General features: G+C 41.7%; 1 protein-coding gene across 2 annotated transcripts in view; it reads right to left on the reverse strand.

The window, feature by feature from the left end:
- The window catches only part of LOC122815790 (transmembrane protein 116-like), a 520,221-nt gene that overhangs the window by 367,564 nt on the left and 126,779 nt on the right, over positions 1-25,878 (reverse strand). For both annotated transcript variants that reach the window (XM_044088571.1, XM_044088569.1), the window contains exon 2: positions 23,018-23,061. In XM_044088571.1, coding sequence (XP_043944506.1) covers positions 23,018-23,061 — 44 coding nt within the window. The remainder of the gene's footprint in view (positions 1-23,017; positions 23,062-25,878) is intronic.

Genomic DNA, 25,878 nt, shown 5'->3' on the forward strand with positions numbered 1-25,878 from the left:
ATGTGGACATATGCACTCTTCAGCAAAGACTGGACTAGCAGGTCAAGAGGTCAAGATCAACACCTGCACCACACCATGTGGAACGCATAGCTCACCATGACACCCACTTTGACAGCCATGACATACAGTGAAAAGCCACACACCCACCTTCACAGAGGCACTCAATGGACATTTACCCAAACAGCACAGACTAGCAAGACAGACTGCCACTCAGACACCACAACGTGGCACATGCCAAGGGACACATATTTAACCTACACAGTATGCCTCTCAACTTAAGCTCCTAAGACTAACCATCTTGCACAATGCAGTGATTATGGGAAACTCAGTACTGAAGCACACACATATCCCACTCACTAAGTTGCATATGGAGCAGGTAATAGCCAAATATCTATCACATGCCAGCATTCAACACATGACACAGACAGTCATGGTACTCCACAACAACTACGGTTATCACTCTGTATCCATATGGGTGTGAATGATCTGGGACACAGCTCCCTGGACTATGTGACAAGAGACATGGTTGAACTCTCTGATTACGTGGTCCAGGCAGGTGTGACAGTAGCCCTGAGCAGTGTACCACCATCACCCAGAATAATGCTGTGGTACTATCAACAGATTGACTGCAACATTGGCTTACATGTTTTGTGTCATTCTCAGGGAATCAAGTATTTCTGTTTGAGCTGACATGATTGACAGAACCCAATGACTTGCCAAAGATGTCATACATCTCTCAGCACTGGGTTTACAGGTACTGGTTAAGAGTCTTGACACCCCTATGATGCCTTATTAGGCAGTGTTCCTAATGTAATTACTACCATAACAGTTAGACATGTATGCAATCTGAGAGTCATGCTGCTCAACAGCAGACATCTAACTGTCAGGATGTAGTCACTCAAAGCACTCATTGGAGTGGAGGACATTAACATGTCTGCTGTAATGGAGAGGTGGTTCACAGCAGCACACAGCAGCCCTGCAGTATCATGCTATAATGCATTTCACAGCTGTCAGCCCCCAAACATGGACCACACTACACCTCCACAGATGGTGTTGTCTCCATATTCATTATGGATGAGAACACCTCCAGACTACTATCCAAGCATAATGTATTGGAGATACTTCCGGTACAACTGCCTGGGGTAATAGTGCAATCCAGACCATAGCCTGCTATGGGTCCACATCTATGTACCTAGACTGTCAATGCATATTCCTCAACACCATGCCATCTGTGATGGTCCAACCCAACACTGACATAGTATGAGACTTCAACTACACCTACACCACCTGGAGAAAGTAGCCAAGTGAAAGTACAGTGGCCCAACACTTCCTTGGATTCATCATTTCCAATGCGCTGGACTGGCTCATACTGACCCGCAGCAGAGGATGCAACAATCTTGACCTGTGTTGACTACATAAATATGGGACTGTTGCCCATGCACAACTGTCAATCCCTACCTAGTGAGATCCACACAGGCTGTAATCAACATGGAACTCAACGTGTCAGCCACACCACCCCACAAGGGTAACCACCTTGCAAAACCTGTCCAAAGCTGACTTTGCAGCCATGCAAACAGGGGTGGATGACTTCACTGCACCCATGGCAATGGGAAATAGCTGCATGAGTGTGAAATCGTACACAAATGCAATGTACAAAGAGGTACAAGAATGCACGGTGCTAGCCAGAGCCAACAGAACCCAGACACTGTCCTCCAAACACTGGGAGACAATGTGATGGTCCCCTGCCATTACTAAAGTGTACAACAGAAGGAGGATACTGTTGTAACAAAAGGTGGTATCCCATGACTGTTGAACTCCCTTAATAGCCTCAAACGCAATGTGGGTTCCCTCAGGCATCTATGAAAGCAGACATGCACCAGACACAGACAATCACAACAGCCTTTGATAGGTACATCAACAACCTCCACAGCATTAAACACAAGTGCTGTGAGTTACTGCACAATGCTAATACCTGTCCCTGAGGCAACAGATATTGGCCACAGTCTTGGCAACACATTCACTGCCAGATTTACCCCTCTCACCCCCACAAGTGGAGTGCTGAGTGAATGTGTTCTCTCATGCTGTATCCTGTTCCTGTTCTAGGCATCTGTGTTTCACCAGGATATGGCCCTGCAGCAAGACCAAGGGGTATGGCAGTGTGGTAACACATCCACCATGCCTTAGGCAGGGTATAGCTGTATCTGCATGGATTTCTCAGATCTGTAACACAGTGATTGCATATGCCTCACAGATTATAGGGCTGAGGGTTGTACATAGGTATATGTTGATTTACAACATCTGTTGTACAGTGGAGAATGGTACATGTTGTAGTTTGGACATACCTCCAATTGCTAATAACCACAACCACAGGGGATATTCATCAACCCAACACACTGAGTTTACTATACACACACACACACACACACACACACACACACACACACACACACACACACACACACTTGCCAGTACTGAGATCCATAGGTTCATTGCTTCATAGGTGTGTAGTAGGTGAATGGGCCTGAATGCTCTACAAGACTAACCCAAGGGAATACCCTGGCATCAGGTCACATGACAATAGTCCCCATTTTGGCTCGGGAGTATAGTCACTGTAGTGGTCCCCAGGGGTGGGTATCGTATTCCCCATCCACTCATCCAGATATCTATTGTGGGGGGCCAGTGATGTGCAGTGATTCACATGTATGTGATTTATATTCCATAACATGGACAGTGTCTGGGTTATATACCTGTCCCACATGCATGTCCTTTGAAGTGTCTAAGTGTGCTTGAGGTCTCTGGGGCATGTTGTGTGGACAGATTGGTATCCCAGATGTAGCATTCCTGACTTAGTTTGGTGAGACATAACTTTGTAACTGAGGTAGTGATTGCACCTATATAGACAATATGATGTGGGGATTCATTGGAGTTATTGGAGTCTGTCCATACAGGACATCTGTATAAGGCATGGTATTTCCTTTGTGCGGTACATTTTCAAAGTCTACAGTTGTTGCAGGTGTCCAGTGAGGAACATGACAAAAGGGCCACTGTACACATTGATTGGGTTACTGAGGGGATGCTACAGGGTGACCATGTCCTTTGACTTGCTGGATAACACACACTTAGGAGATGTTACACATCAAAGTACTTTCTGATGTCAGTGGCACTGTTGTGGTCAACAGGCAGCTGACTGTCAACCTGTGTTCCCCATTTTGTTATAACAATGTCACTGTTTAGTGGACTACTGTATTACTTCATGTGAGCCATGGTGTTCCCAAAGGTAATGGTGGCACATCTCTTGGCATTGAGGTTATGTCCAGGGTTCTGACAACAGTCATAGGTGTCAAGTGGCCTTTGTGCATGATGTCAACATCACATGGATTGGGAATACTACCACCCACCTTACTGTTGTATGCAAACATTTTCAGCCAGGGTGCCTTTGTGTTCTCCTGCACCTCAGAATGGTAGATCCCAAACATGAGAGGACATGGATCCATAACCTGTGTGACACCAGTCATGTCTGGTCATTGGTTTGACATGGAGTCCACTGCAATCACACTGTGGGTACTATCTGTGAGGCAGTTTGCAGGAGAACTACTGATATAGTGGTTGATACCTAGCCAAGTGTGTTTGTGTATGATTCCTCGGTGGAGCATCATCTCTGAGTATTATTAGGGTTGCCTATATTGTTAACTATGCAATACTGTCACATAGCACTACACATTTAGGGCTGTGGGTTGTCTACACCTACCTCTATGGTGTTTGACAACTTTTGGCCATGTACTGTCAACATTGGGACATATATTAGGTCATCAATATAATAAGTTAGCAAAACCCACCCCCCAATGAATCCTGTTACTACACAATCACACCAACACCCACACGGGATACTGATGACAGACAGAGACACACACACACAGACTTGCCAGTACAGAGTTTCGAATCCCTACCTATCGATGTATTGCTGCTACAGTGTTACACATTTATTACATGTGCCACGGAGCTTATAGGATGGATGTTGTCCTAAGGTACTTCTAAAGTGAGGAACCTCACCAGCACTTATAAATATCGGCATCGGGTAATGTAGTGGTTGAGAGATTTCATAAAATACTTTACCCTACACACATCTTTGCCAGGAGTGAGGTTTAAACCTCTGTGTAGATTTGTTTTCAGACCTTTATGTTACACATTTACCACAAGCACCACTGACCTTATATGGTTTAGGGTTGCCAACAGGTACTTCTAAGGTGAATGATATCTGCAGGGCTGCTAAAGTAGGGCACTGAGAAGTGTACTGGGTGTAAATGGGGCCAAAAATCTTTAAAGTACGAGTATATATATATATATATATATATATATATATATATATATATATATACACACACACACACACACACACACACATATATATATATATATATATATATATATATACATACACACACACACACACACACACACACACACACACACACACACACACACACACACACACACACACACACACACACACACTTGCCAGGAATGAGATTCAAACCCCTACCTATGTGGTTATTGCTACTGCATTGTTACACATTTATCACATGCACCATGGGGCTTATAGGTAGAACAGTGTCCAAACATACCTCTAAGGTGAGTAACATCAGCAGCTGTTGAAAAGTATTACACTTTGAAATGTACTGGCTGTGTATGGACACAAAATACTTCAACCTACAGAAATCCATACACACACTTCTACAATTGCCAGTACTGAGATTAGAATGCCTACCTAAGTAGTGTTTTGCACTACAGTATTACGCAGTTATTGGAAGCACCACAGAGCTTATATGTCAGAGAGATGTCCAAAGGTATTTTTGAAGGTGGGTGACATTAATAGCAGTGCTAAAGGAGGGGTAAGGGAAGTGCTGTGAGTGTGAATGGCCTCAAAATCATGTTTCTACAAAGACACACACACACACACACACACACACACACACACACACACACACACACACACACACACACACACACACACACACACACACACACACACACACACACACACACACACACACACACACACACATTTTCACAGTCGGTAAGACTGGGATTAGAACTCCTATCTATTTAGTTTGCTACACTGTAGTATTACGCAGTTATCGCGAGCACCACAGAGTTTATAGGACTACAAGTTTCACAAAGGGTTATTTCAGGGTGACTGACATCAGCAGGAGTGCTAAAGTAGGACAAAGGGGAGTGTAATGAGTGTGAATGACCTCAAACTCATTCATCTAGAAACACACTCACACACAACTTTACATTTGACAGGACTGATATTGCAAATGCTATATGACTACTTATTTGTACTATAGTGTTACACAGTTATCACAAGCACCACTGAGACTATAGGGCTGAGGGCTAACAAAAGGAATTTCTACAGTGAATGACATCAGCACATCATGTGATATGGGCCAGTGGGATGTATACTGGGTGGGAAAGGCTTCTTAATGGGATTCTCTCTATCACTCTCTGTCTCTCTGTTTCCCACGTCTCTGTGTGTATATGTTTGACATATATTATGTTGGCCTTAGATATGAGTGAGTATTCCTATCCAGTGTGTGTGTGTGTGTGTGTGTGTGTGTGTGTGTGTGTGTGTGTGTGTGTAAGTATGAATGGTGTACACTTTGGTGTGTGTGCACAGAAGCACAGACATCTGTGAATAACAGATAACTATAGTCCACTGTATTGTCAGACATGGGCTTCATTTCTCTAAGTGTAGGAGCATGCCCAGTATGACCTTCTATATTGAGCGTGTGCATCCATTCCAGGGAGAGTTGGACTCCATTTCAGGGTTTTGTGTGCTACAGCTACACCTAGCAAACTGTTTCTGCAGGATATCTGTAGATATGTTGCCAATATGGAGACACAATGGGCGTAACATATGGGGGATACTGTAACTCTTGGTGTCTGTGCTGCTTGTGTAACATAGTTGGTTGTAGCATAGATTTTCTGACATATGTACTGTTTTACACTGTGATGTATCATGTCATCAACTACTGACGAATATCATTCTTTGCTCACAGTTATTTACCAGGGAAATACAAGATGAATGAAGCTGAGACCAATATCCTGAGGCATATCGACTACACATTCTGGCACACTCCTGCCACTGTGGATGGGTAGCTACAGACAATAGACTGCTGGTTCTGTGTAAATGGTTCAGCACCTTTGTAGTATGCTGGCTGAGGATCCCCTTCTTGTGCTTTTCACCACTTAACGGAATGGCCATATCCTGCTGTGGCCATACCTCTCAGCTCTACAGATACACCCAGGTTATCCAGAGGCAGGACTCATATATCTGGTCAGTTTACCTTTACATTGTAGTTTACAAGCAGTTTTGTGGCTATTCATTCATGGGTTTGCAGGCAGGGGGTAGTATGGGAAGAAATTAGAGTTTCAGACTTTACACACTCCATGACATCCATGCTTCTACACCCCCCCCCCTCTGTTATTCTCTCCTCTTCCTAACATTAGGAAAGCAATACCACCAAGGTATCCTTATAGTTGGGCCTTTATCCCAGTAATGGTTATAGCCTGGTCCACAATTCTTGCAATAGAACATGGGGAGGCATGTTACTGACATTTGTCAGCATGGCCTTGCATTTGTTTTCTTTTTACTGTGTTAGGTTGTTAGAACCCCCTGACATTCCATACATTATGGGTGAAGCATGGGCCTTTGCCAGGGCCTTTGCCAGAGGACTGTAGGGCATGTTAGAGTTCTGCAGGCTATCTGTAGCAAGCCAGTGCATTCTGTCACTCATACATGCCCAGGCTGCAAGCCAATGGATTACCCTGGGGTGACAGTAGTAAGCAGTTGAGGTGTTCCTGTTAATCCGTCATGTTCATACTGATCCACATGTCTGGATGCAGTCAGGTTGCTGCTTACAGCCAGGGACACACCTGCAGGGACACCTATTCAGCATGCAGCATCATGTATGTATTCCCATACAGAGATGGGTTCATGATGTACTCATTCCTTACAGCAAATATATGACCTGTAATAAACCTGTGGCTGATGGTGGGGTGAGCTGGGTGCATGTGTGATATGGAAGCCACTGGCACTGACTCACAGATATACCTGGGACATTCCCCTTATGCTGGCTTGTGTGTGAACATGGGAAGCCTGTCATTACTTTATAATTGTGCCTTTTGTGGTCTGCCAGAGATTGGCCAGACTACCAGTATTCTATACTAGATGGACAACTAATGTGATGCTAATCTCTATGCATAATTCCAAAGTTATGTGCAGTTGACAGTTACTTTATATACACTCTGTGTAGCTTACTTCCACCTGTGTACTGTTTCTATGTATGGGCCACCATTCATGGCATGCCCAGCTTTCCAACAGTGACATATATTGACATCTGGACAGTGAGTATGTTCAACTGCTAACATGGGTGTAGCTGAGAAGTAGTGTGGCTGGTACTTCCGTTGTTGAAACATGGCCCTGTCGACCACTGTACTGTACCTAGGCCACTGAGACACAACCATCCAGGCCCACATGCTGACCACTTCCAGGCAATATTAAACACACAACAAACTTACCACACTGACCCCTGCATATTGCACACATGTAACAATATAGATTGGGACAGCTCTGGCAATCTGTGCTCTAGTGATATTACTCCACAAGCTTACATGTTACTGCATTTCTACATGGGATTGTGGGAGGTGGTGCAAACCTGAGGACTTTAAAGATTTGCAGTGACTGTACTGGCATTTTGATTACTCTGCTGGCTTCCATTTCATATTGTATTGTGACCTATCATGCAGAAAGGAGGCATATCAGTAGAGTGCACATGTTAGATTTTAATGGCATAAATTTCAGTTTCAGACTTCTTACCCTTCAGAACTAAAATGCAACTGCCATACTTGTTGCAGTATGTGTGTGTAGGTCTGGGGCGGGGGGCTGTTCACCATTGCCATCATTTGTGGGCCTTAGCCCGGCCTTCCTTTATGGTCATCTATACCTGTCCTGCTGGGTGAGGCTGGTGGTGGGTATGTGACCTTCATTGACATCCATGTGTGTGCCCTATTGACACCCACAGTTATTTGGCCATCACATGTACTGTGGTGAAAGTTGACACCTTGTGTAGTACTGCCTAGTATGTTGACACCAGTATTTGTTATGGATTTCCTGCTGTCCCATATAGCTGTCAGCTGTCTGCTGCTATCCCATTCAGCCAACCAATTTCCTTGCATGCTTGCATCCATACCATACATACAACTATCAGAACATACTACTCCATTCAGTAATTGATAGGAAGGGTGACTTACCTTGTTGCTGGGCCAGTATTGAGGATGGTGCTGGAGGCCTGATTATGTCAGATGCACATAGTACACTCCCTATTCATGGTAAAGCACAGGTAGTGTCAAGTTTGGTATCCCTTTTGCTGTATGTGCGAGTCAGAGAGATGTATCAGTCCTTGGGTCCCTACAGTGTCAGTGTGTGTGCTATGCATTACCTCTTTGCCAAGGCCTGGGCATACTGGGCATGCCTTCTTCGGCCTACAGGGGCAGGCTCAGGAAGTTCCTCCTATAAGTCCCTCTGTGCCTGTGCTGGCCTTGGCAATGGTGGGGGGCTGTGTGGCCCTGCCCCATGCTGTTTCTGCTGCAGCTGTTTCCACAGGATCATATTGCGTAGCATGGCATATACTATGAACATTTGTGTACATGTAGCTGGAGAGTACTGCAAGGCTCCACTGGATATTTCAAGGCAGCGGAATCATGACTTGAGCATCCCAAACACACACTCTACAATGATCCTAGTTTGTGCGTGTGCCTCATTATGGTGTGCTTGTTTGGGTGTGTGTGCATTTTCTGATGGGTGTCATCAGCCATGGCTCCAGTGCATAGCCAGCATCCCCCACTAGATGGCCATATGGGATGTCCCTCCTGACAAACCCCTGATACAGCTGTGAGCAATGCCAGATGTGGGAGTCGTGATAGCTTTCAGGGCTGCCAGCATACATGCTCATGATAATGCCCTGGGCATCACACACAACCTGGCAGTTGATGAAAGGGAAGCCCTTGCAGTTTATGTAGACCCTACCCCGCTCACCATATGTACATGCAGTCTATAGCACCGACTACCTCAGGGTATTCTGCTATACAGTGGAAGGGACACATATTTCTGGTCAATGCCTCACGGCTGCTGGGAAAATATATGTGCTCCATGACATGTGCACAATGAACTGGTGGAGTACCCTGGATGCTGATGCCTGTGCGACCCCCATGATATCCCCAGTTGGTCTTTGGAAGGTACCTGTGGCTAGTATTCTTAAGCCTGCACATACCTTGCTATCCACTGGGATGGGTTCCCCTCTGTTAGTTCTGTGTATGAGGTGTGGCCAGCACAGCTCGATGACTTGCTATAGAATGTTCCTGTCCACCCTATAGTGTTCCACTATCTCCAGCTCATGTAGGCCCTGGTAGGTTACCCTGGGTCTGTACAATCTTCTCCTCCTCACTGTGGGTCGGTTGTCAGCATTCTCATCCTCACCACCCTCACTCTCTAGCACATATTGATGGATTAAAGCAGCAGCAGCCTCTAACATTTTTAGTTAGTTTTGCCGGTTAAAAATCCCCCATCTGTGTACAATGGTGGTATAGAGTTTGTGGGGAAAAAACAGTCTGAAAGGTGTTTGCATAGTTTATAGTAGTGTGCTGGGCTGCTGCATGTGTAATTGGCTGATTCTGATACATTCCACCGGCCAGCTATGCTAGTTCTCCATGATTGCCTTCCTACTACCGTTTCCACAAAACCAGTCTGAGAGATGTTTGCATAGTTTATAGTAGTGTGCTGGGCTGCTGCATCTGTAATTGGCTGATTCTGATACATTCCACCTGCCAGCTATGCTAGTTATCCTTGTATGCCTTCCTACTGCTGTTTCCCCTTCCCACTTCCTCCCTATTTAAGCCCCGAGGCATGCTGCGCATAAATACTGCTGCAATGTAAACAGTACTGCCATTTCCTCTTTTTTTTTTTTAATGTTTAAAACCTGGTGCATGGCACGCACACCCATTTTGGCTATGACAGTGCTCGGGCACATATGACACACCCCCTTCTTTAGCTGTGCTTTGCTAAGGGCAAACACAGGCCACAGAGCTCCAATGAGCTTACAGCAAGCATGACATACCCCCTTATGAAGTCATCCAGCTCTTAGACTTGCACTGTTGTATTGCTGTACCTACATGGTTAGGTACAAGCTGACACTTTGAAGAAATATGTGATTCAGTATAACTCCTTCATTTGCATACCCCAGTGTGTAGGTCGTTAGTTACTGCACTAAAATGGAGCCTTTCCCCTTGACAACCAGTGCTCCCTGGTATTGTTTAAATTCTGCATGCCAGACTATAATGGCAAAATGCAGATTTAACTTAAAATTGAGTTTTCCAATTTTTTTTTTTTCAGCACGATCCTGTTTGTGCGCTGCTGCCCTATGCTTAAATGTCCGAGAGCGGCCCCCCAAAAAAAGTTTAATTTTCATAATAATTAATCAATTTTCATGCTAATGGCCTTATATTTGGCCATTGGCATGTCTATTGTACATAATACATGCTTTTTAACGAGCTGTCATGCCTCCGTTTTGTCAGTTGCAGAAATGTACTCAGTTATTTTCTGAATACATTTCTGCACTAACACTGTACTAACATGGAGACCTGGCAGCTTGGTGAATTGCTAAATCACCTCATTTGCATGGTTTTCCCCAGCATATGAGGTGACTTGCATATTGTCCAGTTTTCCGTGCTAAAACAGTATAGGACCACTTGTGCACGTGAAAACGGCACTATCCTGAATCGCTCTGCGGCCATTTTCCATGCAGGAGCTCTTACATTGTTCTTGCACAAAAAATCATCCTTCCTGAATCCCGGGGCTAGTCTGTCTAATCTGCCTTTTTAATGAGGTTAACATTCTGCCTTATTTCATTCTCTCTTTTCCCACAGTCCTCTTTGGGGAGAAGTCCTTTAGCTGATGTGCTGAGTAGTTCATCCCTGTGATATGAAAGCTCTGAGTTAGCAGCACCTTGTAGAGTAGTGGAATAATGGCAACAGCGTATTGTATATTTATCTGGTTATTTCACAGGTAGGCTTACTGGATCACTAGGATCCCTTTTCAGCCAATGTTCTAGTTGCATAAAATAAACAAAAAATTGGCAGTGATGAATGCTGGCTTGGACTGAAGCTATACGACAGCAATAACAAGTAAAGGTGTATAATCAATAGTAAGTACAAATTAAAAAATATCAAAACATGAGTACATTCAGAATGTTATACTACACAAGCTTTAATGGTGGTGGGCAATACATTTTCCTATGTCTATCCAAGTTTTTACATTCCTGCGTCTGTATGGTATTAGTAAATTAGTAAAGCTTGACACTAAACAGTCTATCATATACCATGGGGAAGTCTGTGGCCTGACTGTTAACATGATATTTCTAGAAACATTACTGCAGTTTGAATGAAAAATAATATTTTGACTGTCCTAAGTGCACAATGAAATGATAATAGAGTCAAAGCACAAAACGCAAAGCAGCACTCAGCCTCTGTACTTTTCTGAATGCTGTACTTAATGGTGCTAAATTCATATGATACAGGCATTAGGTCTGTGGTGTAGATAGACAGAACTCTGAATGTGCACCTGAAAACCAAGATCAACTAGCAACCTGGGCACTAGAGGAGCTGATGAGTCACATTGGATGTGAGTTGGCAATGCTGATTGCCCATTGGGGAGGGTGGAGGAAGGTGGTTCAGGCCATTGCAGTGCTGGCATCTACTGGAGAAAGAGAGAGAAGTACTCAGTATGCAGTGTATGGTGGAAAGAACTTGTTTTGCTCTCCCAAGCTGTTTACATGTAGTAGCCTTTATTTATTTTATTTATTTATTCATTCATTCATTCATTCATTCATTCATTCATTTATTTATTTATTTATTTTTATGTTTATTACTATTTGATAACTGGGTAAGTGGACTGATCTCTTGACCCTTTTCAACCATGACCTAAGCTCAAGGAACAGTATACAGGAATTTCACAAAGTACTACAAGAAGAGACATACAGTAGTTTATCACAAAGTTTAACATAAAGGAAATCATTGTGCAACATATATCATTTCAATACATCATTTCAATAGTCACAGTCTTCTTCTTCTTCTTCTTTCAGCTGCTCCCGTTAGGGGTCACCACAGTGGATCATCTGTTTCCATTTCTTCATGTCCTCTGCATCTTGCTCTGTCACACCAACCACCTGCATGTCCTCTCTCACCACATCCATAAACCTTATCTTAGGCCTTCCTCTTTTCCTGTTACCTGGCAGCTTCATCCTTAGCATTTTTGTCCCAATATACTCTGCATCCCTCCTCAGCACATGTCCAAACCAACGTAATCTTGCCTCTCTGGCTTTGTCTCCAAACCTTCCAACCTGGGCTGACCCTCTAATATACTTATTCCTAATCCTGTCCACCCTTGTCACACCCAGTGCAAATCTTAACATCTTTAACTCTGCCACATCCAGCTCTGACTCCTGCCTTTTTGTCAATGCCACTGTCTCCAACCCATATAACATAGCTGGTCTCACTACCCTCTTGTAGACCTTCCCTTTCACTCTTACTGGTACTCGTCTGTCACAAATCACTCCTAACTCTCTTCTCCACCCACTCCATCCTGCCTGTACTCTCTTCTTCACCTCTCTTTCACACTCAGAATTACTCTGAACTGTTGACCCCAAGTATTTAAACTCATCCATCTTCACCAACTCTACTCCATGCATCCTCACCATTCCTGTATCCTCCCTCTCATTCACACACATATTCTGTCTTAGTCCTGCTGACCTTCATTCCTCTTCTCTCTAGAGCATATCTCCATCTCTCCAGGGTCTACTCCACCTGTTCCCTACTCTCACTACAGATCACAATGTCATCTGCAAACATCACAGTCCACGGGGACTCCTGTCTGATCCCGTCTGTCAACCTGTCCATCACCATTGCAAATAAGAAAGGGCTCAGAGCTGATCCTTGATGTAATCCCACCTCCACCTTAAACGCATCTGTCACTCCCACCGCAGACCTCACTGCTGTCTTACTACCCTTATACATATCCTGTACCACTCTTACATACTTCTCTGACACTCCCAACTTCCTCATACAATACCACAACTCCTCTCTAGGCACCCTGTCATATGCTTTCTCCAAGTCCACAAAGACACAATGCAACTTCTTCTGACCTTCTCTTTACTTCTCCATCAACACTCTCAGAGCAAACATCACATCTGTAGTGCTCTTTCCTGGCATGAAACCATACTGCTGATCAATAATCATCACCTCCCTTCTTAACCTAGCTCCCACTACTCTTTCCCATAACTTCATGCTGTGACTGATTAATTTAATCCCTCTGCAGTTACTACAGCTCTGCAAATCATCCTTATTCTTAAAAATCGGTACCAAAACACTTTTTTTCCATTCCTCAGGCATCCTCTCACTTTCCAAGATTTCATTAAACAATCTAGTTAAAAACTCCACTGTCATTTCACCTAAACACCTCCATGCTTCCACAAGTATGTCACCTGGACCAACAGCCTTTCCATTCTTCATCCTCTTCATAGCTATCCTTACTTCCTCCTTGCTAACCCACTGCACTTCATGATTCTCTCTCCGCCCATCATCCAACCTTCTCTCCCTCTCATTCTCTTCATTCATCAGCCCCTCAAAGTACTCTTTCCATCTGCTCAGCACACTCTCATTGCTTGTGAGTATGTTTCCCTTATTATCCTTTATCACCTTTACCTGCTGCACATCTTTCCTAGCTCGGTCCCTCTGTCTAGCCAGTTGGTACAGGTCCTTTTCTCCCTCCTTAGTGTCCAGCCTTTCATACAACTATTCATATGCCTTATCCTTAGCCTTCGCCACCTCTCTCTTTGCCATGCACCTCATCTCCTTATACTCCTGTTTATTTTCTTCATCTCTCTGACAATCCCACTTCTTCGCCAACCTCTTTCTCTGTATACTCTCCTGTACTTCCTCATTCCACCACCATGTCTCCTTGTCCTCCTTTCTCTTTTCAGATGTCACACCAAGCACCTTTCTAGCCATCTCCCTTACTAGCTCTGCTGTAGTTACCCAGCTATTCGGTAACTCTACACTGCCATCCAGTGCCTGGCTTAACTCTTCCCCGAACTCCACCTCACAATTACTCTTTTTTAATTTCCACCATTTGATCCTTAGTGCTGCCCTCAGACTCTTCCTCCTCTTCTTGATCACCAATGTCATCCTACAAACCACCATCCTATGTTGCCTAACTACACTTTCCCCTGCCACCACTTTACAGTCTCCAATCTCCTTCAGGCTAGCCCTTCTACATAAGATATAATCCACCTGTGTGCATTTTCCTCCACTCTTGTATGTCACCCTATGCTCCTCTCTCTTGTTGAAATACGTATTCACCACAGCCATGTCCATCCTTTTTTCAAAATCCACTACCATCTGACCTTCTGCATTCCTTTGCTTAACACCATACCTACCCATCACTTCCTCATCCCCTCTGTTCCCTTCACCAACATGCCCATTGAAATCTGCTCCAATCACCACTCTCTCACCCTTGGGTACAGTCATCACCACCTCATCCAACTCACTCCAAAAATTTTCTTTCTCATCCATCGCACACCCAACTTGTGGAGCATATGCACTAACAACATTCATCATTACACCATCAATTTCCAGATTCATAAACATCACTCTATCCAACACTCTTTTCACCTCCAAAACACTCTTAGCATACTGTTCCTTCAGGATAACCTCTATGCCATTTCTCCTCCCATCCACACCATGATAGAACAATTTGAACCCACCTCTGATACACCTAGCCTTGCTCCCCTTCCATCTGGTCTCTTGCACACACAATGTACCAACCATCCTTCTGTCCATCATATCAGCTAGCTCTCTCCCTATACCAGCCAACATTCAAAGTTCTGACCCTCACTACCACAGTCCTAGCCTTTACCTGCCTTTGGGCATGCCTTCCCCCTCTTCTCCTCCTTCGGCCAACAGTAGCCCAATTTCCACCAGCACTCTTTTGGCCAACAGTACTGGTGGTGGCAGTTGTTAAACCGGGCCTCAGTAATATATACAAATTACAGGTAGTACAAATATAAAAAATTTCAGACATTGTTATTACAATGTCAACAATAAAGTCAAACATAGAGTTTAATCAATAAAACCTAGGATCTAGTACATAGAAATTGTGTTACATTAACCATTATCATGGTAGCAGTTGCAGGTATATTCTGTACAGAGATGTTTTTTTTGGTTTCTTAATTTTTAACTTCATTTGGTAGGTGGTTCTAGATAGCAAGTCCCTTCTATAAGGAAGGCCCTTGATCCAATGATGGTTTTAAATGGTGGAAGGGGCATGCCAATGAGAAATTTTTGCTTTGATAGCTCCTTAGCCCAAAACTGTTTTCTGCTAATGGAAGTTTCAGCTTTAGATAAGGGTAGTAGGTTCATAGGTTAGTACTAAGCTAGCTGCCCTTGCCAGCCTTTTTAAGCCTAGCCAATTATCCCTTGTGAGACTCAAACCCTGCACCTTGTGTTTGTAAGGCAAACACCTTAACCATTAGGCCGCCATCTCAACCCTCAACAGTGCTATCATATGTAAATACAGCTGGGCAACTGGTCACCAGCTGCCAGTAGCTTACTGGTTCTGGACTGCTGGACTTTACTGCAGGTACACACTGGCCAAAAGGGCCCATAGATTCCTTCCATCATTAGCAAGGGGACCCAATGGAGGTCAGAGTAGGTTGAGTCATCATGTCACTTATCAGCCAATACCCCTGCCTTTTTCTGGCAATATTAGAAAATGTGATCAAATCCATAACAGCCAATTTAAAGACCAGAGTGGCTATTCCAACGCAGCATGCAGTCCGTGGTGTCCTGTCTAGGGGAAACTGCACACACAGTTGAGAAGAAATACCACATAGAGAAAGGGCAGCATGCAAACTCCACAAAGACAGTAACAGGAAGTCAACATCAAACTCTGGACCTTGTGTCTAAAAGGCAACAACCTTAGTCATTATATATCACTGTATCTACACATAACAAACAAAAAGTCTTTAGGGAGTTTGATATCAATCACATTTACTAATAAACTTTACCACTGCAAACAGAAGTGTAGAAGACAGACTTCTCTGTAGAAAAAAAAAAATACAACAAGGAACCATTAAAGGTCCATAGCCCTAATGCAGCATGCAATCTGTGGACTCCGAGTTCTCCTGTCTAGGAGCTATCGTACATCACAGTTGAGAAGAAACCCCATACAGATGGGGAAACATGCAAACTCCACTAAGATAGTGACTGGAGGTCAGGATCAAACCCTGGACATTGTGTACTGCAGGCAAAGACTTTACACAACAAGGTCTATACAGAAAAAATGCCCTCAGTTTAGAAGAAAATGAGTTAAGAGAAGAGTTGCTTGATTTAATAGAGACAGACATATTAAAATCAATGAAAGAAACAGACTGCAGAAGGTCAATAAAACCCAAAAAGTCAGAAGTTTGATAAAACAAATTAATACAGTAACTAGGACTGTCCACAGAGATCCATGCATTATAACAGAAGTAAACAGGATATATTACTGTGCAGCTAAGTTAATAACGGACAAAGTTCTACCACAAGAACATAGGACAGTGAGGGAAAGGAAGGGGAGAAATCAAATACCATCATGGAAATATTGAATAGAGAAAACTATAAAGCAATTAAAGATAAGAAGTGTTGCTGTTAGAAGAGAGGGAACAAATCAACAAAAATACTAAGAAAGATAGGCGTAATAAAGGCGATGCGCAGTGTTAGAACAGACCAGGATCTATCATGCGCTATCACAAATGAACTAAAATCTCAGCACAGGTGGAAAAACTAGTACAAAATGAGCAATTTATTGATGACCCAAAAAGCTTTAGACAGGATTGGTAAACAAGATAAAAGGAATTGAAAGACCGCCAAAAAAGAAGAAACAGATACATTTTGGAGAAGTATTTATGAAGATCCTGTGGAACATAAACATGTTAAATGGATAGAAGTAAAAGAAAAAGAAGTTTAAAGGTACAGGATATGAAAGGAGATGAAGTAACAGACAAAGAGATTGAAACAAAGATAAAACAAAGCCTCTAAGTGGAAAACTCCAGAGCCAGATGCAGTACCTAACTTCTGGTTTAAAGTATTAACATCTTTGCACAAAGATTTAGCCATGAGTAAAAACTATTTATATGCACACCCTGAACAGACACCAACCTGGCTAACAGGAAAAACAATGCTCCTACTTAACAGTGAACCTGCAAGCTACCCTAAAAACTATAGAAAACAAATGCTGACCCTCTAATATACTTATTCCTAATCCTGTCCACCCTTGTCACACCCAGTGCAAATCTTAACATCTTTAACTCTGCCACATCCAGCTCTGACTCCTGCCTTTTTGTCAATGCCACTGTCTCCAACCCATATAACATAGCTGGTCTCACTACCCTCTTGTAGACCTTCCCTTTCACTTTTACTGGTACTCGTCTGTCACAAATCACTCCTAACACTCTTCTCCACCCACTCCATCCTGCCTGTACTCTCTTCTTCACCTCTCTTTCACACTCACAATTACTCTGAACTGTTGATCCCAAGTATTTAAACTCATCCACCTTCACCACCTCTACTCCCTGCATCCCCACCATTCCTGTATCCTCCCTCTCATTCACACACATATTCTATCTTAGTTCTGCTGACCTTCATTCCTCATCTCTCTAGCGCATATCTCCACCTCTCCAGGGTCTCCTCCACCTATTTCCTACTCTCACTACAGATCACAATGTCATCTGCAAACATCACAGTCCACGGGGACTCCTGTCTGATCCCGTCTGTCAACCTGTCCATCACCATTGCAAATAAGAAAGGGCTCAGAGCTGATCCTTGATGTAATCCCACCTCCACCTTAAACGTATCTGTCACTCCCACCGCAGACCTCACCGCTGTCTTACTACCCTTATACATATCCTGTACCACCTTACATACTTCTCTGACACTCCCAACTTCCTCATACAATACCACAACTCCTCTCTAGGCACCCTGTCATATGCTTTCTCCAAGTCCACAAAGACACAATGCAACTCCTTCTGACTTTCTCTTTACTTTTCCATCAACACTCTCAGAGCAAACATCGCATCTGTAGTGCTCTTTCCTGGCATGAAACCATACTGCTGATCACTAATCATCACCTCCCTTCTTAACCTAGCTCCCACTACTCTTTCCCATAACTTTATGCTGTGACTGATTAATTTAATCCCTCTGCAGTTACTACAGCTCTGCACATCATCCTTATTCTTAAAAATCGGTACCAAAACACTTTTTTTCCATTCCTCAGGCATCCTCTCACTTTCTAAGATTTCATTAAACAATCTAGTTAAAAACTCCACTGCCATTTCACCTAAACACCTCCATGCTTCCACAGGTATGTCATCTCGACCAACAGCCTTTCCATTCTTCATCCTCTTCATAGCTGTCCTTACTTCCTCCTTGCTAATCCACTGCACTTCATGATTCACTATCCGTACATCATCCAACCTTCTCTCCCTCTCATTCTCTTCATTCATCAGCCCCTCAAAGTACTCTTTCCATCTGCTCAGCACACTCTCCTCGCTTGTGAGTATGTTTCCCTTATTATCCTTTATCACCTTTACCTGCTGCACATCTTTACTAACTCGATCCCTCTGTCTAGCCAATCGGTACAGGTCCTTTTCTCCCTCCTTAGTGTCAAGCCTTTCATACAACTCTTCATAAGCCTTATCCTTAGCCTTCACCACCTCTCTCTTTGCCATGCACCTCATCTCCTTATACTCCTGTTTATTTTCTTCATCTCTCTGACAATCCCACTTCTTCGCCAACCTCTTTCTCTGTATACTCTCCTGTACTTCCTCATTCCACCACCAGGTCTTCTTGTCCTCCTTCTTTCCAGATGTCACACCAAGCACCTTTCTAGCCATCTCCCTTACTAGCTCTGCTGTAGTTACCCAGCTATTCGGTAACTCTACACTGCCACCCAGTGCCTGTCTTAACTCTTCCCCGAACTCCGCCTCACGATTACTCTTTTTTAATTTCCACCATTTGATCCTTGGTGCTGCCCTCAAACTCTTCCTCCTCTTCTTGATCACCAATGTCATCCTACAAACCACCATCCTATGTTGCCTAACTACACTTTCCCCTGCCACCACTTTACAGTCTCCAATCTCCTTCAGGCTAGCCCTTCTACATAAGATATAATCCACCTGTGTGCATTTTCCTCCACTCTTGTATGTCACCCTATGCTCCTCTCTCTTGTTGAAATACGTATTCACCACAGCCATGTCCATCCTTTTTTCAAAATCCACTACCATCTGACCTTCTGCATTCCTTTGCTTAACACCATACCTACCCATCACTTCCTCATCCCCTCTGTTCCCTTCACCAACATGCCCATTGAAATCTGCTCCAATCACCACTCTCTCACCCTTGGGTACAGTCATCACCACCTCATCCAACTCACTCCAAAAATTTTCTTTCTCATCCATCGCACACCCAACTTGTGGAGCATATGCACTAACAACATTCATCATTACACCATCAATTTCCAGATTCATAAACATCACTCTATCCAACACTCTTTTCACCTCCAAAACACTCTTAGCATACTGTTCCTTCAGGATAACCTCTATGCCATTTCTCCTCCCATCCACACCATGATAGAACAATTTGAACCCACCTCTGATACACCTAGCCTTGCTCCCCTTCCATCTGGTCTCTTGCACACACAATGTACCAACCATCCTTCTGTCCATCATATCAGCTAGCTCTCTCCCTATACCAGCCAACATTCAAAGTTCTGACCCTCACTACCACAGTCTTAGCCTTTACTGCCTTTGGGCATGCCTTCCCCCTCTTCTCCTCCTTCGGCCAACAGTAGCCCAATTTCCACCAGCACTCTTTTGGCCAACAGTACTGGTGGTGGTAGTTGTTAACTCGGGCCTCAGTAATATATACAAATTACAGGTAGTACAAATATAAAAAATTTCAGACATTGTTATTACAATGTTAACAATAAATTCAAACATAGAGTTTAATCAATAAAACCTAGGATCTAGTATGTAGAAATTGTGTTACATTAACCATTATCATGGTAGTAGTTGCAGGTATATTCTGTACAGAGATGTTTTTTTGGTTTCTTAATTTTTAACTTCATTTGGTAGGTGGTTCTAGATAGGAAGTCCCTTCTATAAGGAAGGCCCTTGATCCAATGATGGTTTTAAATGGTGGAAGGGGCATGCCAATGAGAATTTTTTGCTTTAATAGCTCCTTAGCCCAAAACTGTTTTCTGCTAATGGAAGTTTCAGCTTTAGATAAGGGTAGTAGGTTCATAGGTTAGTACTAAGCTAACTGCCCTTGCGAGCCTTTTTAAGCCTAGCCAATTATCCCTTGTGAGACTCAAACCCTGCACCTTGTGTTTGTAAGGCAAACACCTTAACCATTAGGCCACCATCTCAACCCTCAACAGTGCTATCATATGTAAATACAGCTGGGCAACTGGTCATCAGCTGCCAGTAGCTTACTGGTTCTGGACTGCTGGACTTTACTGCAGGTACACACTGGCCAAAAGGGCCCATAGATTCCTTCCATCATTAGCAAGGGGACCCGATGGAGGTCAGAGTAGGTTGAGTCATCATGTCACTTATCAGCCAATACCTCTGCCTTTTTCTGGCAATATTAGAAAATGTGATCAAATCCATAACAGCCAATTTAAAGACCAGAGTGGCTATTCCAACGCAGCATGCAGTCCGTGGTGTCCTGTCTAGGGGAAACTGCACACACAGTTCACAAGAAATACCACATAGAGAGAGGCCAGCATGCAAACTCCACAAAGACAGTAACAGGAAGTCAACATCAAACTCTGGACCTTGTGTCTAAAAGGCAACAACCTTAGTCATTATATATCACTGTATCTACACATAACAAACAAAAAGTCTTTAGGGAGTTTGATATCAATCACATTTACTAATAAACTTTACCACTGAAAACAGAAGTGTAGAAGACAGACTTCTCTGTAGAAAAAAAAATACAACAAGGAACCATTAAAGGTCCATAGCCCTAATGCAGCATGCGATCTGTGGTCTCCGAGTTCTCCTGTCTAGGAGCTATCGTACATCACAGTTGAGAAGAAACCCCACACAGATGGGGAAACATGCAAACTCCACTAAGATAGTGACTGGAGGTCAGGATCAAACCCTGGACATTGTGTACTGCAGGCAAAGACTTTACACAACAAGGTCTATACAGAAAAAATGCCCTCAGTTTAGAAGAAAATGAGTTAAGAGAAGAGTTGCTTGATTTAATAGAGACAGACATATTAAAATCAATGAAAGAAATAGACTGCAGAAGGTCAATAAAACCCAAAAAGTCAGAAGTTTGATAAAACAAATTAATACAGTAACTAGGACTGTCCACAGAGATCCATGCAATATAACAGAAGTAAGCAGGATATATTACTGTGCAGCTAAGTTAATAACGGACAAAGTTCTACCACAAGAACATAGGACAGTGAGGGAAAGGAAGGGGAGAAATCAAATACCATCATGGAAATATTGAATAGAGAAAACTATAAAGCAATTAAAGATAAGAAGTGTTGCTGTTAGAAGAGAGGGAACAAATCAACAAAAATACTAAGAAAGATAGACGTAATAAAGGCAATGCGCAGTGTTAGAACAGACCAGGATCTATCATGCGCTATCACAAATAAACTAAAATCTCAGCACAGGTGGAAAAACTAGTACAAAATGAACAATTTATTGATGACTCAAAAAGCTTTAGACAGGATTGGTAAATAAGATAAAAGGAATTGAAAGACCGCCAAAAAAGAAGAAACAGATACATTTTGGAGAAGTATTTATGAAGATCCTGTGGAACATAAACATGTTAAATGGATAGAAGTAAAAGAAAAAGAAGTTTAAAGGTACAGGATATGAAAGGAGATGAAGTAACAGACAAAGAGATTGAAACAAAGATAAAACAAAGCCTCTAACTGGAAAACCCCAGAGCCAGATGCAGTACCTAACTTCTGGTTTAAAGTATTAACATCTTTGCACAAAGATTTAGCCATGAGTAAAAACTATTTATATGCACACCCTGAACAGACACCAACCTGGCTAACAGGAAAAACAATGCTCCTACTTAACAGTGAACCTGCAAGCTACCCTAAAAACTATAGACCAATAACTTGCCTTTCGATGATGTATAAATTATACACTGGAATTGATGCTGACAGAGTTTACAGTAATTTAGAAGAAAATTAAATTATGGCAATAGAACCAAAAGGCATTAAAAAAGTCATATGGAACAAAGAATCATTTGTTGTTAAATAACAACAAATAAATAGCTTTGTTTTATTATCTAGAATATTAGTATACATAGAAGAAATACCCTAGTAGTCAGGAAAACCAGTTATTTTCAAGTAATTTACAATGGTGCAGAAAGGGGTCAGACAAAAGTATGAATCTGCAGATTTTATTCTCAGGAATTTGTATTCTGTGGGTTTTATGGGCTGTGTGTAGTACAAGACGTAGTAAGCCATATTCAAGTCCTGTTTTATATTTGTTTTTATGTATGATGCAATTCAAGCTTTTTCTGTTTGGTTGTTTTGCATAAGTAAAGTTTCTGTTTGCTTCCAAAACAAATGTTTACTTGTGTCTTGCTTGCCAAATGAAGGCGATCTTGTTAGATTATAAATATGGTGTATAAACAGTGGGTGCGTCGACATAAATTCATACCTGGGAACTTAATATCTTTGAGTTTTAGCCATGTCTGACCATTGCTCCAGTAAATAAACAAATGACACTAGCAACGACCATTTAACTTAAATTTCACACATTATCCAGGTAAGCATGTTAATACTTGTGTCATTAGGTAATCCCAGTGAGCTGTTCACACCTACCTGATTGAGAGCATTGTTACATAAATTACAGTCAGAGTCTTGATCTGAAAGAAAGAAAAAAGACATGTTTTAGTTATACCATTATTGAATGGGTCTCTACAATGCCTGAAATAAATAAATGGATCCATGGCTTATTTAGTACGCAGTTATCTACTGTAAAGTATTTTACTTAACAGCAAAGCCTTCTAACACTTATTTCACCAAATTCTGGAAGTGTTTTTATTTAATTTCACCAGGGTAGATAACTTGGGTAACATGCATAAACAATCATATATTTATTTATTTCAGTTTGGTGACCGGGGAAGTCCACTGGGCCCATGAGTGCCCGTTTTCAGTGGAGGCATGGAGAGAAAAGCTCCAATATAATATAAAACATTAAAGATACAAAAGTAAGTCACAAAAATAAAGTACAGTTTACATGAATGAACATTCTGTATCAGGCTTAGTTGACAAAGATAATTTTGATGTATCTAGAAGGCTGTACTGTGGAGAATCATTTAGGAAATACCTTCATAACAATTGAAGTGTAGTAACATTATACATAACAATCGATTAAAGTAAGGAAACAGTTTACATGCATTCATTCGACATAAGAAGCGATTTACAATATTTACAAGGTAGATATAGTATCTTCAGAAGAAATATAAAAGTGTGCAAGCTATTGGCAAGTATTTTCTGGGTTGTGTTCTTTTTACATTGCATGGCCCATGAGACTGTGTAATAACCATCTGTTTTTATAGAAGCCCCATATCCTTCCAGCTATCCTGTTTTCCAAAATGGTTCACCTTACAACTGTAGGCAGGCAGATGGAATTATTTTTTCAACAGTTTTTATTGGTTGTTTGACCTTTTTATAATAAAAACATTTTCTTATCTAATAGTTTAAAATAATTCCAAGCAATTATATTTATTCTGTATTGAGAAACAAGCATTTTTAAAACGTACTTTATTTGGCCAACATTCAGCGTAAAAACAAACAGCAGTATGTCAAGCGCACTGCTCCCCCCACACCCCCCCAACTAAATATACCATCTGTGACATCGCACTACAGTGGGGAAAGAGCAAATTTCCCCATGTTGGCAACGTGTCTCTGTTCTCTTTGAAAAATATGGTAAAGTGAAGCTTCAGTTTATTCAAACTTCGGTGATGTCGTCTTGCTAACGTAAGATTCGATTAAGTGTAATTTCGATCTACTGAAGTAGACCTATATATATATATATATATATATATATATATATATATATATATATATATATATTTAAAATTAAAAACAAAACTATGTACAGTATATACAATTCATGCCTATAACAAATGAGTTAAATCAAAAATGAATAAGATCAACATTCAAATGTATCTTACTATTTTAAAGACAATTGCAATAACATTTAATTTATTTAGATTTCAGTTTTCTTCAGACATGTGAATCTCATTAACATCATATTTTACTAGTAGTTGTATATCATCTGACCAATGATTAACAGTTGTTCCTTTTAGTCATTCTCTATTTCTCTGCTTCAGTATCTCCAACACAAGTTGTAAAAAGGCGTAAACAGAAACCAAAATAAAATATAAACATGTTTGCTGTGACCAAAACAATTTATTCAAAATGAAGCACTTTAGTTTCACAGTAAACAATAACATCATTTCACCAGAACTGTTAAAAACATCACATCCTGCTCTTTATACTGCTAATACAGCACAGTAATTTTATAAACTAGTATAACACAAAACAATATTCAGTCTGTCTGAACAATACATACATACCTATGAATTCACACAAAAATATATTTTAAAACCATTGTGTTTTAACACTATTTTGAACTATTTAAAAGTAATACCAAATCAGCAACAGAGGCTCCACCGGAAGAACAGCGATCCGTAGTTAAAATAAAAGCTCCAAACAGTCACGAAAGGAACGCTGCGGCTTGCAGGCAGTGGATGACTGCCTTATACTGAAATATTTCAAAGAACGAACCACATCTACGACAAATGAATCACCAATTCTGGCACAATAAGTAACCTGTTGGTTACATAAATGAACTCCAAAACAAGAAAAGCCACCAACTCAAAGGTGGATAGAAGCTTCCTTTATTCAGTGAGCGCTTTCACCCCAAGCGGGTTTCTTCAGACTGTACAAAAAACTAATGGCAGCACAGCCCATATATACCTTAAGTGATCAGCTGACTAATAATTCAATTAAAAACATTATTCTTAAAAACAAGTCTAAAACATAAACAATTCTAAAACATAACAATTTGTAGCAGCTTTTATACAATCAATATACTAAATATGATGCATCAAAATGTGCAAAGGAGCTTAAAAAATATACTAAATATGATGCATCAATATATGCAAAGGAGCTTAAAAATATATAAAAATATATAATCAAACAATTCAACTCATCATAAACATTTACCACATAACCACTAGATGGTGCTGTATTACATAGAAAAATGCATTAATGTGTATATGTATGAGCACAATCAATATAAGCATCACTAAAAAATTAGAAATAAAAGGCTGTTCTACTAATATACAACATTTTTATGGAACAGCATTACTGAACAATGTACTACCTCATAAAGGGCCATCTTATTTCATCACCTTTCTCAGCCTTCTCTTCTTGAGAAAAGGTTGTAGGCTAATTTTATCATTGAGCCCAGGCAAAAAATCTGCCTTACATCTGATGATCCACTTGGTTTCCATTTCCAGTGTAAGATTCTCTAGATCACCACCTCTAGAATTGGGATCTATTGCCTGTATAACAAGAAAACTAAAGGTATGGGCTGGACCTTTAGCTTTATGGTGTTTGGCTAAAGCGTTCTTTTCATCACCTACCCTCATGCAATAAACATGCTCCCT

This window comes from Protopterus annectens, chromosome 11.part0, assembly GCF_019279795.1.
Source record: "Protopterus annectens isolate FY-2018-M chromosome 11.part0, PAN1.0, whole genome shotgun sequence".
In the NCBI taxonomy this organism is placed as follows: domain Eukaryota; kingdom Metazoa; phylum Chordata; order Ceratodontiformes; family Protopteridae; genus Protopterus; species Protopterus annectens.